At 41.3% G+C, this 23,746-nt stretch overlaps 1 protein-coding gene across 20 annotated transcripts in view; it reads right to left on the minus strand.

The window, feature by feature from the left end:
• Positions 1-2,401: 2,401 nt before the first annotated feature.
• Positions 2,402-23,746, minus strand: part of TNIK (TRAF2 and NCK interacting kinase) — a 659,967-nt gene continuing 638,622 nt past the window's right edge. For all 20 annotated transcript variants that reach the window (XM_063916233.1, XM_063916232.1, XM_063916239.1 and 17 more), the window contains 6 exons: positions 20,288-20,422; positions 16,714-16,814; positions 12,045-12,194; positions 7,053-7,212; positions 6,440-6,579; positions 2,402-4,253 (listed from right to left, as the gene is read on the minus strand). In XM_063916233.1, the coding sequence (XP_063772303.1) occupies positions 4,170-4,253; positions 6,440-6,579; positions 7,053-7,212; positions 12,045-12,194; positions 16,714-16,814; positions 20,288-20,422 (770 nt within the window). In that variant the 3' untranslated portion in view covers positions 2,402-4,169. The remainder of the gene's footprint in view (positions 4,254-6,439; positions 6,580-7,052; positions 7,213-12,044; positions 12,195-16,713; positions 16,815-20,287; positions 20,423-23,746) is intronic.

Genomic DNA, 23,746 nt, shown 5'->3' on the forward strand with positions numbered 1-23,746 from the left:
TTTGCTAAGCAACAAGTGAAGCAGTCGCCTACAAATGACTAGAGACACCCACCGGAGCCCATCGCAATGTCCTCAGCAACTGGTATACATAAGCAGTAATGAGAAATACTAACTTCCCGAGTGAGTCTATGGCCACACAGAGGGGCCGTGGGAGCAACAATGCTGGCACCATGTTTGCCTACGTATGGATTACAGCTGTAGGTAGAACACGCCTGTGTATTTTTCCCACCACTCAGTTACCTCCTCCAAATGGTCCCTTCCTGTCAATTGCTCAGTTGCGTGAACATTTGCCTTGCATAAATCAGAATCCTGTCCAAAGATGCTTAAAGTGGGTCTCTCAATCCTTGCACAATCTGACGCTAATGTAGAGGCATTAGCATACGGTGGCAAATGCTATGGAGCCAAGGAGCACACACGGATACAGCTGCACCCGAATCAGCCGCATAGATTGGAAGCTTATGAGCAGGCCCCACTCCCCGCTTTATTTGTAATTACCCAGTATCGTCCAACTGTTTTGTTCACAATTGTAAAGCATAGTCTAAATAAAAGATACTTAATATACATGCAGCATGTTTGCAGTCCCATCAGTTCAAAATCATGTAAAATCTGCTGCTTGCCAGTCCCTGGTTTTGAGAATTGTCCCTGGAAATAGCTCTTTCAGTACTGATCAACTGCACTGTACAATGTCTCACACTATGAAGTGAGAGCAACTCTCAGTAGCAATTCTTGATGCCTAGGTTTATAAGACAATTTGTACTGAAAAGCAAAAACATTTACATTATACTAGTTTCACTTAGTAAATGTCATTATGCATCCATGGTAAGAACCTCATCGCAGGAGGCCCCATTGTAGGGGTGGCAGAGTGGATGCACTCACCTTGCTGGCACTTGCACTCTGTTCCCGAACTGCTGTGCAGTAATTTACAGCTAAAGGCGAGTGTCATCAGTTTCCTGGGATTGGGAGGGAGCAGAGTTATTATCCTTCCTCTCCTACTCCTATTCTTCTCACTGCCAGTTACTGCCGCTGTAGTGTTTAACCAGGTCTGGTCAAGCAAAGTGTGTACAAAATCAGTTATATGTCCACCACCATATGCCTTGTTAAAGCAGAGCTTCACCAGGTCCTAAAGCATTACTCATGCAGCACTAGTATGTTGGACCAACTGTCGATGTGACTCTCTGTCCTCAGTGCTACTAGTTTATTTTAATAAATAGGCATCTTTTCTTTAAATTACACTTTAAGCTTTCTTTTCCTAATGGTGCATTTAATGGTGCTTTTCCCTCAACTGCTGGCTGTCTATTTGCCGTTGTCAATTTCTGGGATTCTTATTTATTCAAAATACTTAAGTGTTTTTAGATTAAAAAAGCGTAGTTGCAATTGATAAAGGACCAAGCAAGCATAGGTACAACTCAGACTGTGTGTAGAGACGGCGTGCTGACATGACAAATTTCAGATCTATTTAGATGTTACAGCATAGCTTGCATGTTACAATCTATATATGAATAGCAAACAACTTCTCTTAATTCCTAAACTGAAAATTAGATATATCTCTGCAAAGCTCTAAACATAGCGGGTGAACTGATATAATTGGGAGAGATATCATCTAAAAAAAGAAAAAAGTTACATTTTCAAAACTTTAAAATTACTCAAGTACTTGATAACCGTGCTAGATTATATGATGCCTAGCTCTGATGATACTATTTATTCTCTATGTAGGCATTCCCTCAGTTACAACGGTCAACTTGACCAGGTGTCTTTTGCAAACGTAGGTTTTAAAAGGTGTCCCCAAATCTGTCATAAAACATCCAAAAATGTTCTCAGTGTACTGCTGAGTTATTAATTCTATTTAATAGTCAATATACAGTATATTATATTTTTACACTAAAATAGTTTACCCCACTGCCATAGACAGAATCAGGTTGTCCATACTCACCGAGAAGTCCAGTCTGCAAAGGCAGTTTTTAATTTTTGTTTATGAAAACTGCCATCTTTTTATATAAGTCTGTGAAGAAAGCACTGATCATACATTTTACTATACGCCATTATATTGCTGTTTGCGCTCTTTGGTGGTCTACTGTGGAATAATAAGACAGCAGAGTGGGGCAGACCGTTTTGTTGAGGCTTATTGCTCCGATTGAAATACAAAATGTATAGCATTCTCCTTATAGTGATGCAAGCTACACACTATTTCCTGTGATGCGTAGCAGAGGGTTAGGTTTGATTTGCCGGCAGTTGGAATGCCGGATCCCATAGCAGAAAGCATATGCATCGTACAACTTGGCTTCTGTAACTCCCCATATTTATCATAAACACCCTGAAATCATGTTATCCTTATTACAAGTGAAAACATTTTTATTCAATGACATTTGTTTTGAACAAAAATCAATAAATCAAGACACAATCCTTTAAACACAATAATCCCTTTTATTTCAGAACGGGACCCCAAAAAACCCACAATAAAAAAAGAATAGTTGAAACTGTGTATTATTTGTAATGTTTTACTGATAAAAGATTCATCAGTTAGCAACAGAATGTTAAAAGCACCCAGCGAAAGTACAATCACAGCCACTAAAAGAAAACAATTGCAACCAAATTGTAAATGAGTGCCACACGCCTTTTCTCCCGATCAGTGTCCAAGTGGAGTGCAAACCATTATCTGGCTAGTCCGCAGCGGTATGGTTTTTGAAATTCATTATTGTTTGAGATTTTTAAGGAAGGAGACTAAACGGGATTTCACTGGCAGTAACCAACACATTTCTTCAGGTACTTAAAGGAGTAACGATGCTGCAATGAGCAGTTCCAGAAGAAAAGATATCGAAAAGAAAGACAAAACGAGGTAGGTAAAAAATAAATAATAATAATAAAAGTAGCGCAACACAGTTTTCTGGATGTAACACCCTATTACCACAGTCAGCCATGCTTGTAGCTATTAAAAAATAAAATTCTGGTACACATATTTTATCATTAAATTATTAGAGCATTGTGTGTTGAAAGACTCATTATCACCTGAACTACGTACACACTTTTTAAAACTTTTTTTTTTTTAATTATAATTTTTTTTGCACAGATGTGGTCTGTAACTGTACGTTGGGTAATTCTTAGAAACAAAATCTGTCTTTACAATGTTGTCGTGTAAAGCTTGATGCCTGTAAACCGTGGGAGTGAGTGTTTGTATTCCTGACATCCTTTGGTTAAAAAAAGATGTTTTGTTTATCCCAGACTGATAGGCCGCAGCCTCACAGAAGCTCCCGACGTCATAATACTAGAAAGTGTCACTGTGACAATATTGGCAAAAGTACTATTATTGCCTAATAGCCATCCATTTTAACAGCTGTATATAAGAGCGAATGAGATTTAAAAAGGTGACAATCACCCGAAGCTCTTCATTCATGCTCCCCCTTTGTGTTTGCCCTAACCTGGTTGCATAATATACAAAAGGAAAAACACAGGTAATCCCCTCTGTGTATTTCCCACATGACCCTGCTGCCCACAGCAACACACATCATTATGCATGTATCCATAGACTATATGAACAGACAGATTGAATAATGGCATAAGATTCTTTAGAATACGGCTAGTTTAGCCATTTAAACTACGTTTCCCAAAAGAAAGAGGAAACATTTGCTTTTCATTAAAAATTATTTAGGCTGTTGCTATTAAAAAGCAACATTCAGGTTGATGAAGGCAAAAAGGTTGTTTTTTTAATTACCCATCTATACAGCTTTAGCAAAACAGAAAAAGGTACATTATTGTGCTGTCTCATTTTACTTGGTAATTGTACAACATATGTATATTTATATATATCGCTAGAGCAGGCAGACAGAAATCAACAGACTGGTTCAAACCTTGTTTTTGTTTGTTTTGCCATTCTTACAAAAATAAGACACAATGAAAAGGTAAAATGAACAAGCCACTATAACACAGCTTAGTCTGTGGACCTCTGAGCCACAGTGTTCCCAGGGGTGGAGTGCAAAGTGTCTGTTCTCGCTGCAGGTCAAGGTCGCTGTATGCTTGCACACTGCTGCCAAGTGCACCGGGCTCTGTAGAATTGAAGAACAAGATTCCTCAACCTGTGTAAATGACAGCAGACAGTTCCGCGAGGTAATGCACATCTACAAAACCAAACTTAGTTTAGAAATAATGCCATGGATAGGATTGCTTGGAGAACACTGTTACCAGTTCATCATGGAGTTTCTGTTCAATGTCATAAAAAAGACTTGGCTACTGCCTCCTGACCGCACAGATGCAAAGAAAACCTGTGTAAGACAATAGTAATGCATTAGGAAATAAAATCTACATGTATGAACACTCCAAAATAAATGATTATAATAACTGAATACTAACAATATAATATAATCATTAATAATAACAACTGATATACAGTACTATAGTCTTTCTTTCACAATTATTTAGCAACCAAATCTACCAATTCATGTTTGTCATTCTCCTTCTTCCACTTGGCGTGGCATGCTATGTGATGCAGAGGGAGGACACCAATCCCAGCCTGCATTCTAGTCATTTATAAGGACAGACTGTCCGTATCACTGCCCATATGTACAAAATAATTACGTTGTATATACGTATAGATTGACTTTTTTTTTAGTAAACTATACATCAACAAAATGGAGATTTGCACATTTCAAGTTTCCGGATAAAAAGAAGAAAGGCAACTGAATAAAGGCTGCATCGTAAATTCTTATGCATCACAAAAGACAAGTCAAATCCAAAAAGCTAAGTAAAATAAATGAAGGACCATACTGCTTAGGGCAGTCATCTTATCTTTCTTCAAACATTTAACGGACGATTCTGACCTTCAAAACCATTCATAACATTGGATTTTATTTCATTTTATTTAATATAGTTTAACCACCTAACCAACGATTTTCCCCCCAAAAAACCGCTCCAACATTGTCGTTTTTTTTTAAATGAGTGAATTAGGTGAAGAACATGAATTTAACCCTATCCAAAATGATTTTAGTAAAAAATAAATACCCCCCCCCCTCCAATCATCGAAACATCGACTGGGAATATGGCGACCATCGGAACATTGCGGCTTTCATTTTGAAGCCGGCACAGTCTCCAGGGACACAGGGTGGGGGGTGTTTAATTTACACTCCCCAGGGGCTGCTATTGTCTGCAGCTGCTGGAGAGGGGGTCCTGCCGTGCTAGCAGCTGCTGGAGGGGGGAGATCCTGCCGTGCTGACCGATCAGCAGTGATCGGCAGCACGGCAATCAGTAGGGGAGAGTGAGGGGAGGCAGCAGCAGCGGAGGGAAGTTTCCCTTTCCTGCCACTGCTAACACTGTTTATCTGACTGGTCGCATACTGTGTGACCAGGCCAGATAAAGCACTTGCAGGCATGGTCGCATCTGATGCGACCATGGCAGGCAAGTGGTTAGAAAGTATTTTTTTAAATATTTAAATATTATATTATGCACATCTGTAGAATGGATCTTCTCAGCAAAAACTAGGGGAAACAGTGGGGCGGCGCGGACGCATGTGATCTTACCGTGCCAGTTAAGTGGTTTTAACTCTAATAAAATATGTGAGCTATGGACATTGTTTGCAATACAAAGCTCATGGTGAATTTTTTGAGGGTAAAGAGAAAACAAAACAAAGAAACAAAATGCGGAGATGGAATAACCAAAAAAAGTGTTGAACTAAAGTGTGAGGTTGGGTACACACCTGAGCGATGCTGCAATCCAGCAATGTGATCAACGATATACAGTACAAGTTGAGTATTCCATATCCAAATATTCCGAATTACGAAATATTCCGAAATACGGAATTTTTAGAGATAGTGAAACCTTTGTTTTCTGATGGCTCAATGTCGACAAACTTTGTTTAACACAAAGTTATAAAAAATATTGTATTAAATGACCTTCAGGCTGTGTGTATAAGAAACATAAATGCATTCTGTGCTTAGACTTAGGTCCCATCACCATGATATCTCATTATGGTATGCAATTATTCCAAAATACAGAAAATCCTATATCCAAAATACTTCTGGTCCCAAGCATTTTGGATAAGGGATACTCAACCTGCATCACATTTCTGTGCACTCTACATGATCTGCTGTAAGACGACACAATATATCTTTCCATCCATAATGCAGCAACACTGTGTCATCTGTGGCATTGATGTGTAGCACAACAGAGGGAAGATGCGAGCAGCCAATTCATCAAACAATGTATTGGGTGGATTTGAGGGTAAACACTATGCGATTGTCATTGCAGATCACACCTTAGCTCATTATATCATAGTGTGTACCCAGTTTAAGCCTCCCAATCGCAATATGCCTTCCACATTCTAATCCAAATATAGAGACTACTGTATAGTGACAACTGGCAGCCATCATATTGGAGACGTTCCTATGTGAAGAGGCAGTGTGACTGAATGTTACCTGCATGTTATGCAGCTCATACAATAATCATCCTGAAATACCTTATCATTTCTTTCACACAGAAATTTTAACCGCTGGGCTCTCTTGTGCATGAATACCCCATCCAGGTGGCCGGTTTCCACGGAGCGGATTTCAATCGCTTTCTCTCCCCAGCCCATTATCTGATTGGAATGGATATATGCTGCGAACAAGACAAAGAATTTAGAATATACTTTATTTTAGTGGCAGTGAGGAATTTACGAAGGCCTGTTTTGTACACTAGAATTTAGGTTTACCTTTCCTTCCTCCAACACTTTTTTTCTGTGTTACCCGCTCACCCCACTACATCCACCACCAAAACTAGTCATGATTCCAATCCACAGCAGCATTCCATTTGTATCGGGCAAATAAATGAAAATACTGCATCGAAACTGACCACAAAATATTTGTAGTAACATAGAGCTGATTTGAGGAGTTGACATCTGATTTACCTGATGGGGCTAACCTAGCATACTGTAAATCCCCCCAATGTTGCAAGTAGGGGAAGGTTCCCCCTCTGTGTCTCCTGTATCCAATATAATCTGCGCCCTTTTCAGTAGCAATAAACAGAATTTCCCTTTTCAACGCTATTACAGATTACGGCAAACAATGTACTTCATAGAATTATTAACTCACCTACTGAAGTGGGCATTTCACCCCACTGAAGCACCACATCTTTAGTTATTCGGCCATAGGTGTTTACATACACCCCTTCGTCCTCATAGCACACAAGCATTTCCATGCCATCCGTTTTTGGCAAAATGACAATAGCATGTGGAGTGATGTTACCTTGAATCTGCAAACAGGACAACAAAACATGAGTGTTGGTAAAGTAAAATGTGTAGTAACAGTAAAGAGCCTTAGCATTGAACTTGCTTTTTATTTCATTTTTAGAAATTCTACAAGAAAAGCCATTTGCCCCTTGTGGCACAGGTGATTAGGCAGCCTTCTTCTCCTCCACACTAGCAATCTCTTATTTCTAACAAGGTCTACCTTAAAATTCAATTTCTGCAACCTTATAATCTTCACTTTTACTTTGCTTGAAATATTATTATTGCCGTTGAACATACAAAAGTACCAACACTGTACTTTCACCTGCATTCCAGCAATTCTACTGCTGTCTCTCTCATACAGCCTCCACTCCTATTTCCAATTTTCCACCCCCTATTCACCTCATCCACATTATGTTGAGGTTTCTTCAACTCCCCCAAAGCTCAGTGTCCACCTAAACCTTTATTTTGCCCCCTAATCCTACCTCTATCCTCCCCCCCCCCAAATCTCCTGCATATCCTCCTCTCTTCTACTCCTCTGTCTCCCATCCACACTTCTGCTTGGCTTTCCCTCCACTCCTGTTACCCCACTTTCATTCATCTCTGCCGCACCATGGGCCTACTACCCCATCACTCAGCCCTGCTGCTTCTCTCCTCTCCCAGTCACCTCACTTCCATCCGCACCACACTGTATTCCCTCCCAATCTCCTTCAGTTTCCCGTCCTAACCCAGGAGCCCACACCACAACTACACCCTCTTTATCCCTGCCATCCAAATTAATCTCACTTCAACTCTACAGCAAGCCTGATAATCTCATTCACAAACTCTCTCCTTCTCTCCTGTGCCCTCTAGAATGCAGATCTGTCTGTAACAAACTAGTCCCCACCCATGACCTTTTCATCTCCAACTCCCTACTCTCTCCACTGAGGCTTCACATCCTCACAACGCTCCCAGCACAGGGGTCATCCTGGTGGTGGTGTTGTGGTCCTTCTATCCTCCGGCTACTCCTTCCCCCTGAACTGTCCCTTACATTCTCTTGATATGAAGTCCATGATATACGCCTCTTCCAACCTGTTCACCTTTAAGTAGCTGTCACTTACCACCCCCTCCCTGGTATTCTCTCCAAATTCCTCAACAACTTTGCTTCCTGGCTCACTCACTTCCTCTCTTCAGACATTCCCTCCATTATATTAGGTGATTTCAACATCCCAATTGATATCCCGACAAAATCCTTTGGTTCTAAACTTGTTAACCTCACATAATTGCTTGGCCTCTCACAGTGGACCTCCTCACCCTCCCATGTGAGTGGGCACTCACTTGATCTGGTCTTCACTCACAGTTGTGATATTTCTGATCATGCCACCTCTCCATTCCACCTCTGTCACCTGCTTTTTTCTTTTCTTTTTTTTTTAACTCATTCCTCTCTGCTTCTCCACCTCTGCCTCCTAAGGCTACCATCACTATGCGTGACATTGAGGCCATCAACATGATTCACTTCTGTCTCCTATTCTCTCACTCTGTCCCGTCCTGAACAAGCTACTTCCCTATATAATGCCTCCCTTACTTCTGCTCTTGACTCTGTTGCTCCGGCGACCACTATTCACCCTTGCAGAATCAGAATCTCAACCCTGGTATTCCAAATTAACCAGATATCTGCAAAAATGCTCACGTACCGCTGAGCGACAGTGGAGGATTCACACTCTAAGGCAGACTTTCTCCATTTCAAACATAGGCTCTCATTCTACAGTGCTGCCCTCTTCCTCTCTAAACAGTCATATTTCAAGAACCTCCTCTCCTCCCAGTCCTCTGACCCCTGACCTCTCTTCCTCACGCTCTGCTCTTGATACATCAGGACATCACATCCCACCAGACCATCAGCAACTAGCCACCACCTTTCCTCTACCACCCCTCCCCATCTCTCTTACCAACTCTGACATCTTTCTTCCATGTATATGTTGAGGAAGTCATGGCCTTCATCTATCCCTCCCCGCCCTCCACTTGATCCTATCCCCTCTCGATTACTCTGCTACCTCTCTCCTTCTGCCTGTACCCATCTTGCCCAGCTCCTCAATATCTCTCTCTCATCAAGCACTGTCCCCTCTGCGTTCAAGCATGCTCTCGTCTCCCCAATTCTTAAAAACCTACTCTCGATTCCAACACTCTCTCCAACTACTCATCTGTCTCTCTCCTCCCTTTTGCCTCCAAAGTCCTTGAGCGTATTGTCTACAACTGCCTTACTGCCTTTCTTTCCTCCAACTCCCTGCTTCCGTCCTCTCCAGTCCACTGACCTGTCCTTACAAAAGTCTGCAATGACCTCCTTGATGCCAAATCCAAGAGGCCACTACTCTCTGCTGCCATTGACACTGTGGACCACCCTCTCCTCCCGCAAATCTTTCACTCCCTTGCTCTGTGTGGTACTGACCTCCCCTGGCTGTCGCTTCTACTTCTCTGACCGTTGTTTCCCTGTCTCCTCTTATGATTCCACCTCTCACCACTTCCACTAACAGTAGGTGCCCCACATGGTGCTGTTCTTAGATCTCTCCTCTCTCTATACATCCTCTTTAAATAAGATCATTAGCTCTTTTGACTTATAATATAATCTCTATGCTGATGATACGCAAATCTACATTTCCTCCCCAGAGCTCTCCCCTTCTCTCCTCACTTGTATCTCCAACTGTCTCTCTGCTACCTCTTTTTGGATATCCCAGCGCTGTCTTAAACTAATATGTCTAAGACTGAGCTGATCATCTTCCCACCCTCCCGCATAACCTAACCTCCCACAATATAATTATCTATTGATGGCACAGCTATCTCTTCTATCCCCCAAGTATGCTGTCTGAGTTATCCTTGACTCCTCCCTCTTCTTCAAACCACACATTCAGTAACTTTTACATGTTTGTCGTTTCCATCTCAAAAATATTTCTAGGATCAGACTCTCTCACCCAGGATGCTACTAAGACCCTCATCTGCTCACTGATCAACTCCAGAATGGACTACTGTAATCTCATCCTATGCTATCTCCTTTTACACTCCTGCATCTCCCTTTACACTCCTGCCTGTCCTCTTAGTTCCACAAATTCCTGCTGCCTCTCTCCTGCCTAATGATTACTTCCTCCCACTCCTCTCCTACCTCCAAGATTTTAGACGTGCCACTATCTAACTCTAGAATTCTCTACCTATCCCCATCAGACTCTCCACCTCTCCACAAAACTTAAAAAGGGCTTTCAAGACCCACTTCAGTAAACCCAGCAGTATCTCTTCCTAACTGTGCTTCATGCGCACTGTCCACCGCACCTGTGTTCTCCCTGGTCTGTCTGCCCTCCCCTTTAGAATGTAAGCTCACACAAACAGGGCCCTCTCCCATCATGTGCTTTTTCTTCTCTTTTTCTACGCTTTACAATGGCACCTAACACTCAGTTTCTGTCACCCTGATGCTATTTTCAGTGTCACGTTCGCTGATGCAGCAAAATCTACAGTATATACTATGTACTTGTCCTACATTGTCTTGTACTGTAAGTCGCTTTTTTCTTGTTTTGCTTATTTGTTTATGTACTTTTTTTTTTGTTTTTTTAGGCACTGTGGAACCCTTTTGGCACTATATATATATATATATATATATATAAATACAATAAAAGATAATAATAATACTAGTAATAATAATAATAATAATGATAATAATAATAATAAGGATCATAAAAAAGTAAACCTTTTTACTAGCGGGAAAATAGCGATATACACAAACAAATAGTAATTTAATATCATATTTCAATTTTTATTTAGTGTATAATAAGCCTATAATCTAGTAATTTTTTTATCTATATGATACATTACTGTAAATAATACACTGTGCATACATTACACTAATAAAGCATAACTGTTACAAATGACAAATTTGCAATAGAATTGAAATATTACGTTAAAGACTAAGGGACCTTTTCATGATCACTAACGGGCCTGTTATACATGTGGAACACTAGTTTCCACATTTTCTTAGGAATGGGACCATCAGGGGCATTTTAAGAGGGGAGGGGACCCGCATGCAGCCTCCGTTATGGGCCCCCTCATCTCCAGCAGCAGGTCTGCAGGAACATGGCGCCTTGTTCCTGGGAACATCTTCAGTACGCATGCGCAAATCACTCGGAAATGGCCGCGTTGGGCATTTTACAAGTGATTTGTGTCTGCACTGCAGGGCCGGAGGGGTAAGTATAATATATGGCTGCAGGGTGTCCCTCCCTGGACACATTATAAAAACGCCTATGGAGACCATTCATTATTAGGGGCCTAATATTCAGAAAACTCTGAAAACTTAATGTTTTTGGCGTTAGCCTGTAGGAAGCAATGCTGTCTTGAGATGGCGCTGTTTCCTGAAGCCCTGCTCCTTTCTATTGTTTAGATCTCTCCTCTTCCAATGGCCCTGCATCCCTGCAAAAATGTACATGCTCGAATTCAGGTCACACATGCACATGAACACTAAGTGTGGTCTCAGCGGTGTACAATTCTGTTGCTACTAATTCGCGGTGGAATCAGCAGTGGTAATAATTGTGAGGACAGCTGCTTTACAGAGCAGCTGACCCTGTACTAGAGTAAAATTGAATTGCTACAGTATTTACAGTATGTATCCATCATAGCAACTTGCAGAAAGTAGGGTACTTAATCATTATGAGCAATTTCCAATTCACTGAATTTATTTATGCATGTAATAAGGTGCTAAATTAATGAATATACTACAGTTGAGTCTTAACCAGTCCTGACCTTGTCACTAATAAGCTGTAAACAATTTGGCTTACGTGTGACCTCTTATGGGAACTTATTAATTACACGGGGAGAGGTATACATACAGTGCTATATAATTACTTACATGAGATGGTATGTAGATATCATATGTATTTCCAGAATCAACATCAATGACATGGAAACCGGTGCTTGAGCCAAATATAACTTTTAACCTTTGTCCTTCTTCTACAGTCAGATCACAGAGCAATGGTCTATGCTGGAGGTCTGTAAAGGACTAAACACGTACTTTTACATTTTATTTTATGTAACAAAAACATGTTATTTAACAAATAGCATGAAAAGAATTATGTAAAAGTACTAATGTTTGTCAAACTATAAATCGGAGGAACCAATTTTAGAAAACCTACTCTCTAACTAGCGCTTGGGGCCCTGGGCGCCAATATTGGGGAATGTATATAGTTAGGGCACAGCTGCCTCCCTTATATATAGGAGTGTACTCTGGAATTCTAGCTGCTCCCATATCTCCTTCACTAAACGCCTCTCATTCTATGAATGGAAACTGAACGCTATCAGCTTGATCTTTTTTAGCCAATATCGGTTAGGTTAACAGGTCCTCTGCTCAAAAAAAAAAATGTTCTCATGGAGTGCACAGAAGAAAAACTGAGCTACTATCTGCCTATAAAACAGATACTGGTAATATCAATGACATATGGAGAGAGCAGGATGCTGTAAGGACATTACACACTTGTCCACCTTGAAACGGCAATTATTATTTTTTTACACTGGCCATGGCAAACATGGCAACTAGGCCAGGTGCTACACTTTACCCACACAGCTGTATACTGGTCACATGGCCACTACAACTGTTGGATATTAAGAAATCATCCACGCATTGCTTGGACAATTGGCTCTGTGCTGGTATACTATACAGACCAGGACACTGTGATGCTGGTATAGTGTTTGAGTTGGGTACAGTACTTCACATTATTTGCACATCTTAATGTGTTGGGGAAAAGGTGTACATATAAATATCTAAAAATGAACAGTGAGAATGTTTTGTCAACTTTGCCTTGGAGGACACAGCAGTGTGTCTTGCCACTGGCTAGGCCCCATGTGCCATCTTTAGCATTCATTCCGGAGAATAAACACCCACTGTCATGGTTTCTTAAAATTGGGAATTAAAGAGTAAAATTAGATCATTCATACAAGTCATAGCACCTTAACACACAGATTTACTACTATGGGGGTATTCAATTACTGGCGTAAATGCGGTTTCACGGTAAAAAGATGCAAAATTACAGCTATTTATGGTAATTTTGACAAATGCCTATTCAATTGTCCACAAAAAACCTTTTCGCAGTAATTTTACCACAAATTTCAAAATCACAAACTCTGAGCAAGTGATAAACTTGGGGAAAATCCCTATTTTCAGTTAAAATGTTTGGGATTTGGTTCTGAACCCCTGAGACAACCCCCTGAATGACTAATGAGGCACTTAGAAGTTTTTAATTATTGTTAATTGCCCAATAATGACATGTCATTTTTGGTGTGTAAAAGTGCAAAATTATGGAAACTGGGGTACAAGGTATGGGACAGATATATTGGGGTGCTTTATGAGTGGGACAAGTATATAAAGACTTGCAGATGGGAATAATCAGACTTTTTTTTTTTTTTTTTTTAAGTCCCCTAAAATGACCTAGATATATACTTATACCCATTTTTATGTACCCAAAGTTTAATTTTAGCACTTATTTTCTGGGGGAAAAAAATGCATATAAAACAGCCATTTGACCCAATTTAAGTACTAGAAATAGGTTTCTTATAACCAATAATAAACTTTTACACTGTTAACAGATGTTAGTTTAGCTTTTTTGCGGGGTTCGGACAGATTTACCAATTTTTCACTTTCGGCACCAATTATTGCGGCAATCCTGTTTTAGCTAATTTGCATATGAATAGGGCAAATCGCGGGAGCATGCATACCCACGAAAAAATGGCAAATGCTGTAAATTGCCGCTATTTCTACACTAATTGAATACCCCCTATAGGTGTTAAATTATTAAATTAGCTATTACTGTTTTTAACTCTGTGAGGACTGCTTAATCGAAAATACAGTACATGGTGACAAAACATGGATACACTTATTTTTTTTTTTTTTTTTTAACATACTCAGTACATGATGTAACCACTGTAGAAGTTGATAATAATATTTTAAATAAAATTCAACTAATTACAGTTTTATGCCCAAAATGTTTCAATACTACTTCTTGCTATTGATTATTGTGTGTGTGTATATAGCTATCGGCTTACCATATTATCATTTTAAACCGGGACACTCATGAATTACTCAGGTTCTATGGCTGGGTGAATTTAAGCCTGCACTTCACCATTCACCTGGTTTTTATCATCTAGGGAACCTGTGTAATTCAAGAGTGTCCTGGTTTAAAGTGATAGTATGGTAAGTCAGTCAGTCAGGAACAGTCTATCTATACACATACTTTCTGAAATATTTTCTAAGATTAGGATTAGTACCATAGAAGCATATACTTTAATGGCAGACAATTATTCCATCTGTCCTGCCCATTTCAGGGCCAATTTAATAGCCCCTTTTCCACCAAAATCTCAGGTCTGACCTGTGATTTTGAACACAGGGCCTAATTCAGAGTTGATCACAGCAGCAAATTTGTTAGCAGTTGGGCAAAACCATGTGCACTGCAGGTGGGGCAGATGTAACATGTGCAGAGAGGTTAAGGGCCCTACACATTTAAATATCCGCCACTGAGCACCATTGAAGTGCAGGCAAATATGGACGAGATCGTCCATATTGGCCTGCATGCACAGCCGACAGGGCACCAGCAATGAACGAGCGCGGGGCCGCGCATCGCTCATCGCTGGTGACTCCACACTCAAAGATATGAACGATATCTCGTTCAATAATGAACGAGATTGTTCATATCTTTGAGGATTATCGGCCAGTGTGTAGAGCCTATTAGATTTGGGTGGGGTGTGTTCAAACTGAAATCTAAATTACAGTGTAAAAATAAAGCAACCAGTATTTACCCTGCACAGAAACAATATAACCCACCCAAATCTAACTCTCTCTAAACATGTTATATCTGCCCCCCCCCCCCCCCCCCCCCCCACGCAGTGCACATGGTTTTGCCCAACTGCTAACAAATTTGCTGCTGCGATCAGGTCTGAATTACCCCCATAGTTCCAAGGGAATCAGTATAATTTACCTGCAATCATAATCCCGACAGTCAAAATACAGACTACAATTGACTGATGGTCGAAATACCGACATGGTCAAAATACCGTCATTTAAAATGTCGGCAGGTCAAAAGTCGACTGGTGTTTTTCCCAAAAATGTTGTTGTGTATGTCGACATGGACACCGTATAAGTGTACCGCATCCACTCGCATGGCTCGTTGCGCTTGGCACACTATTATATTCCTCGTCCACTGGGATGGTAAAGTATGAACAAGTTTCAATGAAAAAAAATCATGAAAGTCTCATGTCATCTTTTGACCTGTCAACATTGCAAATGTCATTATTTTGACAGTGTTGACATTTTTAATGTCGGTGTTTTGGCCATGTCTATATTTTGACCATCGGTCAATGATTGTCAGTATTTTGACCATCGGGATTCTGATTGCAGGTAAATTGACTGCATCCCATTCCAGGTTGTGTCAGACCTGGTAGTTGTGTCAGACCTATTTCCACTGCGGCGCCGGACTGGGATATACCTAGGTCGGCGCAGTTCACACTGCACCCGGGTGCATTGCCAGGAGATGTCATCTCCTGGAACAGTGGACAGGGAGATGGGACGTGTTCTGGAGAATGCTGACACACTGGAAACAAGCAGGGAGAGATTATAGCCTTCCCTCATGGGAAGCAGAGATGGGATAAAATCCAGAACAGTCTGGACCATATGGGAGGGCTGTAATTTCTAACTCCCTGGTGACGGCAGTCACGGGAGATGGGTTTTTGAGCCAATCACCCACTGCAGCTCCATGAAGTCTTTCCCGGTAAAAACCCTACTAGGTACTTGGGATGGATTCCCGGGTGACTAGAACCGGGTAGCGCCGTTTCCACTGATCTGTGCACATGTTCATGTGCATAAATCCGTAATTATCATGTCAGTGGAAAATGTGTATAATGTGCAAAAAAGGAGTAATTTGCACATTGGCAAAACCATGCTGTACTGCAGGTGCCAAAAAGAGAATAGAAAGGAATCCGTTTCATTACATCAGCACTCATTCCTTTGTGGAAAGGGAATGAGTGCTGCTGTAATGAAACGGATTCCTTTTTCTTCTTTTTTTGGCTCTAAGTATATACTGAATCAGTAAGCAGCACCAATTGCACGTGTTTATGTGGACTACTTTTCTCTATTAATATAAAATACAACGTAGCATTATTCCCCTTAGATTGTAATAGTTTAAGTATTTTCCGGTGCGGGAATCCTTCTGAATCTAAAGCTGGACTGCAGGAGGGCTGTCTAAATTTCAGTGTAAAAATAAAGCTGTAGCACATTATTTGTTCGCTACATTAAAAATCACACAGCATTTTCCCTGCATGCAAATAATAAATAAATGCATTTGATCCCCACCCCCTTTTTTTTTTACTCGCTTCAACTTTGAATCAGGTCCTAAATGTTTATTTTTTATGCAGGAAAGTAATTACGTTGCGTTTATCATGCAAATCAGAAAGCGGCTTAAACCACTTTCTTTGCAGACATACGTAAATGAAGGCTCTCAATTTATAAATGTTCTTAAAATATGACTTACACATACCTTAAACGCCATAAACTTATGATATGGCTTTGGAGCCCAGGCATATATCTCTACAGAATTCTTTAGTGCAATAACCAAGAACTTGATTCTTTCATATTTCACTGCAAGATAAAACAGTTTATAAGTAGTTTCTAAGATATTGGAGACTTTGCCTAAGAAAAATAGGTTGACTGTAGTTATTGCGTAGACTAAAACAGTATAAATCTCTCTACAACAAAACTCTGTAACATATACTTAAGTTGCTGCTGAACCACAGATGTTTAAGTGGTATGATATTAAGTAAAGGGCCCTACACACTGGGCAATTTGTATGATGAACGATCTGAACAATGAACGATTTTTCAGTAACAATTTTTTGCATACACACTGAACGATTTGTATGAACGATTTGACATTACAAACATCTATATTGTCCAAATTGGCTTGCAATGATAAACAATGATAGACCAACTATGAACGACTGCGGGGACACGTATCGTTAGTCGTCGGTGGCTCCACACTGAACGATATCTTTGTAATATATCGTCCAGTGTGTAGGGCCCTTAAGTCTACGAACAGTATATATTCATATTTGCAAACCCTAACGACATGAGATAAAGGAAAACAAAATGTATATTTTAGACATTCTCTTATAGTATTACATATACAGTAAGCAGATGATAAAAGTAAATGGTAAGGTCACTTGCGTGATTACTTGATATGGAGTGACACAATCTGCTTAATCAACCAATATGTTTTTGGAATGTGGAAGGAAACTGAAGAACATCATAGTACATGATATATGTGTTCTGTAATACACAGCAATTTACTAGATATTATTTTACAGACTTGTGAAAACCAGTGTCTAATTTGTTGCTGTCAGCTACTGCACATGTGACATTTACAGGAAGTTAATAGTGATAGGACACTTGCATCTGAGTAAAACATTAAGACATAGGGACTGATTCTTTCCTGATAGCTGCTTTTTCGCACAGCGGGCAATCAGGTCCTAACTGAGCATGCGCCGCAATGCGCATCAGACAACAACAAAGGGCATCGCCGGTCATCAAGAGTATGGTGCGGAAAATCCGATTGCACGGGCGTTCGCAAGGTGATTGACAGGAGGAGGCTGTTTGTGGGTGGCAACTGACCGTTTACTGGGAGTGTCCGGAAAAACGCAGGCGTACCCAAGCGTTTTCAGGGAGGGTGTGTGACGTCAGCTCCGGCTCCGATCAGCCTGTTCTCATCACACTGGTAGTAAGTCCTGGGCTGCGCACAGACTGCACATGGTGGATTTTTGCAGCTCAGTGTACACATGGGATCGCACACTTGCACGGAAAATTTACACTCCCCCTGGAGGTGGCGACTATCTGAACGCAGGACAGCAAAGTTAGCAGCCCAGCGACCAGGTCTGAATTGCCCAATAGATAGGGGATAAAACAGCAGTAGTAGCACTAGGCTGAAAGGATGGATTTCTATATCATCTCCTGGGGTAATGAGAGGGGGTGCAGCCCTCTTCAGCAATGCAACACTATGGATGGTATCCCAGAAGTCTTAACATGACGTGACCATACCCACACATAGTGGCTATGCCCCCACTTTGTGTCAGTGTCTGATTTTTCTAATGGGAGACCTGAAAGTGACCAGGATTTATATATTTCAGACACTAACATAACATTAACTATGCTATGTGCATACATATTTAGAAACATAAAATTTGACGGCAGGTAAGAACCACTTGGTCCATCTAGACTGACACTTTTGTACCATATTTTTATCTCAAACCTTATTTGATCCTTATGTCCTTGATATATTTGAAAGTTTCTATCATGTCCCCCCTTTCCCTTCCCTGCTTCAAACTACACATATTGAAATTTTTTTAGTCTTTCTGGGTAAGTTTTGTGATGTAGGCCATGCACCATTTTAGTTGCCTTTCTTTGTACAGTCTCAAATATATTAATATCCCTCTGAAGATATGGCCTCCAGAATTGAACACAGTATTCTAGATGAGGCCGTACTAATGACCTATGCAGTGGCATTATTACTTCTTTCTTTCTGCTGCTGATTACTCTCCCTATGCAACCAAGCATCTGACTAGCCTTCCTCATTGCTTTGCTGTCTTTAAGTCACCTGAAATAGTGACTACTACTGTAGATCCCTTTACCCCTCATAATTTCCAGTATAGTGTCATTAATACTATACAGGTTGAGTATCCCTTATCCAAAATCCCACATTTTGGGGTCCCCTACTGAGATAATGACATATGTATTATATCTTGCGTGTATATCTAGAACTATTATATAGATATATAATATAATATACATATATATGTGTGTCATTATCTCAGTAGGAGAACAAAAAAGTGTGATTTTGAATTTTGGACAAGTGCATTTTTTTTGCATTTTCTGGCATTAAATTGAAATTGCCATGCTCTTAACTATTCCTCTAGTCTACCTAGATCATCAATCATTTGTTTACACCTCCTGGTGTGTCTAGCCTGATGAATACATTTGTGTCATCTGCACAAAGGCATACTTTCCCTTTAATGGCATTTGCAATTTCACCAATAAAGATATTAAAAAGCACTGTTCCAAGAACAGATCCACTGGTAACATTTCCCTCCTGTGAATGCACTCCATTTACTACAACTCTCGGTTTTCTTACCTGCAACCTAGATCTTATCCATTCAACCATCTTAGTCTCCAATCCCATGCTTTTGAGTTTATTTAGCAGTCTGATGTGGGACAGTATCAAATGCCTTACTAAAGTCTAGAATAGATACTGTAATCTATATCTACGACTCCACCTTTATCGATTACTTTAGTCACACAGTCAAAAACAAAATCAATAATGTTTGTTTGACATGATCTCCCCCACAGTGAATCCATGCTGTTTGGGATCCTGTAAATTGCTGGATTTGTCATAATCTACAACTTTTTCTTTTAAGAGTGTTTCCATCAATTTCCCTACTACCGATTTAAGACTCACTGGTCAGTAGTTGTTTGCCTCTTCCTTGCTTCCACTTTTGTGCAGTGGGACTATGTTCACTCTTTCCAGTCCTCTGGAATTATTCCTAGAGCTAGTGACTAGAATTATTCTGTTAACGGTGCTACCAGCACACCTTTAATTTGATCAACTAGTCGACTCTGTCTACTATGTGTTTCAAGAAGAAGTCAACCTAAATGTTTTTCTTAAATAAAGAAAACAACCACTTCCTCCACTGTCGTGTAACTATGGGGTTCATATGTTCAAACCCTCACAGTTTACATCATACTCTTTCAAGCTTGGGGCGGTTAAACAGTCAATTCACTAGTTACTAGGGCCAGCAGGGCAGATTTTTAAAATACAACGAACGACACAGCAGATGATATAGAACAAAACAAGAGGAGTTCTTGCAGATTTTGGGGCAGAAGTACTAAGCCTTGAAGAGTGATAAAGTGGAGAGGGATAAACAACCAAACAACCTGTAAAATGGCAGTTAGGTACAGATTGGTATTAGTGCTGACGTGACCTATCTTTAACCAGATCCATGCAAATAGTACACAAGGTTTTACACCATTTAATCACTTCTTATAGACAAAATAATAGGAACCCACCAACTTTATAATGTACACAGCCTTCTAAATCTCCTACAGTTATCCAACCCTGCTTCTTCTCCACCTCTGGATCATTGTGCAGTATTCGATTCCGCAACCAGGAAAGGTAGTACACTCTTAGCTTGTTCTTTTTCCCTAAAGAGATACAAATTAACCATGGGATTGTAAACTAAATGTAAAGGACCGTCAAGATATATATTTTTTCTGTGCATAAATGAATTAATGCAGTTGAGTATAGTATGTTGTGGGGAAGTCAACAGTTAAAATATTGACACTCACAACAAGGACACTAATATCGGAATGGACATGACAATGTGTTAATAATGCGATCTTAAGCATTTTAAAAGCGACGGCTTTACAACTTTAAACATAAAGCTCATATTTGAAGTTGTAAAGCTAACACTTTAAAATGCTTTTTTTAAAATTATCATCATCTTCATCATCTATTTACATGGCGTCACAAGGGTTCTGCAGCACCTAATAGAATACATAAACAAATAAGCAAAACAAGAAAACGATTTCCAGTACAAGACAATGTACAGATGTAGCCACAGTCACTGTTATGCGGACGCACGATTCTCATTGTAGCTGCGATGCGGACGCAGGGCACTGCTGGCACGTGCCTGTACATCTGTAGGACAAGTACATGGTATACAAACATTGTTGCATCAAGGAACAGGACAAATTATTATTAGGGTGGCAGAAACGGAGGGTTAGGTGCCATTGAAGGGAGTATGGAATAGGAAACAGTCTAATACCTCACTTACACTGAAATAGCGGCCGCACCCGGGAGTCTGACACGGGTGCTACCCAGCTGTGACCCGCATCAGCCCCCTTTCCCACTGCAATAAGCCGGGTTGGTGACGTAGCAGATGACACGGCGGGGGCGGTGCTTGGAGATTGCATGATCTCCAAGCGCTGCCTGTACATTCTCTGTAAACGGGAAGCTGGGTTGATGCGATTTGGCTCCCGTTTACACTGCAGAGTTTGCCGGGTTGAACCTGTGTTCAACCCTGCAAACTACCCGAGTTGGAATACTGGGTCACTCGACCCGGATTATTCCAACTCTGCCCATTTACACAGGGCAGCAACACGGGTTATGTACGCTTATGTGCAATAACCCTGGTTATATGCTGGCGGTGTAAAAGGGGTATAAGAGAGGGAAAAGCACATTAGGGGAGGACCCTGCTTACATTCTGAAGGGGAGGGTCAGACAGACAGGAGTTACACAGAAGGGGTAGAGGTGAGCATGTAACAGGGTTAGGATGACAGATGGCTGGGTTTGATGAAGTAGTAGGTCTTGAGAGCCTGTTTAAAGTTTTGTAGTGAGGTGGAGAGTCTGATATCTGATAGGGAGAGGTAGAGAATTCCAGAGATAGTGAGCACCACAGCCAAAATCTTGGAGGCAGAAATGGGAGGAAGTAACCAGTTTGCAGGAGAGGTAGAATTAATTTTTGGAGCAAAGTGGGTGGGTGGGAGTGTAAAGGGAGAAAAGGTCAGATATGTAAATGATAGCGGAATGGGTGAGGGCTTTGTAAGTGAGTGTGAGAAGCTTGAATTGTATTCAGAAGGGGAAGGGGAGCCAGTGTAGGGCTTTTAAGAGAGGAGAGGTGGACACAGTATGTTTGGAGAGGAAGATGAGCCGGGCAGCAGCATTTATCATAGATTAGAGTGGAGAAAAGCATTTGTCAGGGAGGCCATATAGGAGGAGTTTTAAATAAGAATTTACTCACCGGTAATTCTATTTCTCGTAGTCCGTAGTGGATGCTGGGAACTCCGTAAGGACCATGGGGAATAGACGGGCTCCGCAGGAGACTGGGCACTCTAAAAGAAAGATTAGGTACTATCTGGTGTGCACTGGCTCCTCCCTCTATGCCCCTCCTCCAGACCTCAGTTAAGGAAACTGTGCCCGGAAGAGCTGAAACAACAAGGAAAGGATTTGGAATCCAGGGTAAGACTCATACCAGCCACACCAATCACACCGTACAACTTGTGATAACCATACCCAGTTAAAAGTATGAACAACAACAGAGCCTCAGTAACAGATGGCTCATAACAATAACCCTTTAGGTAAGCAATAACTATATACATGTATTGCAGAGAGTCCACACTTGGGACGGGCGCCCAGCATCCACTACGGACTACGAGAAATAGAATTACCGGTGAGTAAATTCTTATTTTCTCTGACGTCCTAGTGGATGCTGGGAACTCCGTAAGGACCATGGGGATTATACCAAAGCTCCCAAAAGGGCGGGAGAGTGCGGATGACTCTGCAGCCCCGAATGAGCAAAGGCAAGGTCCTCCTTAGCCAGGGTATCAAACTTGTAGAACTTAGCAAATGTGTTTGAACCCGACCAAGTAGCAGCTCGGCAAAGCTGTAAAGCCGAGACCCCTCGGGCAGCCGCCCAAGAAGAGCCCACCTTCCTTGTGGAATGGGCTTTTACTGATTTAGGATGCGGTAACCCTGCCGCAGAATGAGCTTGCTGAATCGTGTTACAGATCCAGCGCGCAATAGTTTGCTTTGAAGCCGGAGCACCCAGTTTGTTGGGTGCATGCAGGATAAACAGCGAGTCAGTTTTCCTGACTCCAGACGTCCTGGCTACATAGATTTTTAAAGCCCTGACTACGTCCAGCAACTTGGAAGCCTCCAAGTCCCGAGTAGCCGCAGGCACCACAATAGGTTGGTTCAAATGAAACGCTGATACCACCTTTGGGAGAAATTGGGGACGAGTCCTCAATTCTGCCCTATCCATATGGAAGATCAGATACGGGCTTTTACATGACAAAGCCGCCAATTCTGACACATGCCTAGCTGAAGCCAAGGCCAACAGCATGACCACCTTCCACGTGAGATACTTTAGCTCCACGGTCTTAAGTGGCTCAAACCAGTGTGATTTCAGGAAATCCAACACAACGTTAAGATCCCATGGTGCCACTGGAGGCACAAAAGGGGGCTGAATATGCAGCACTCCCTTAACAAACGTCTGAACTTCAGGCAGTGAAGCCAGTTCTTTTTTAAAGAAAATAGATAGGGCCGAAATCTGGACCTTTATGGAACCTAATTTTAGGCTCATAGTCACTCCTGACTGTAGGAAGTGCAGGAATCGACCCAGCTGGAATTCCTCTGTAGGGGCCTTCCTGGCCTCACACCAAGCAACATATTTTCGCCATATACGGTGATAATGTTTTGCTGTCACGTCTTTCCTAGCCTTTATCAACGTAGGAATAACTTCATCCGGAATGCCCTTTTCCGCTAGGATCCTGCGTTCAACCGCCATGCCGTCAAACGCAGCCGCGGTAAGTCTTGGAACAGACAGGGCCCCTGCTGTAACAGGTCCTGTCTGAGAGGCAGAGGCCATGGGTCCTCTGAGATCATTTCTTGTAGTTCTGGGTACCAAGTTCTTCTTGGCCAATCCGGAACGATGAGTATAGTTCTTACTCCTCTCTTTCTTACTATCC

This window comes from Pseudophryne corroboree, chromosome 4 (assembly GCF_028390025.1).
Source record: "Pseudophryne corroboree isolate aPseCor3 chromosome 4, aPseCor3.hap2, whole genome shotgun sequence".
In the NCBI taxonomy this organism is placed as follows: Eukaryota; Metazoa; Chordata; class Amphibia; order Anura; family Myobatrachidae; genus Pseudophryne; species Pseudophryne corroboree.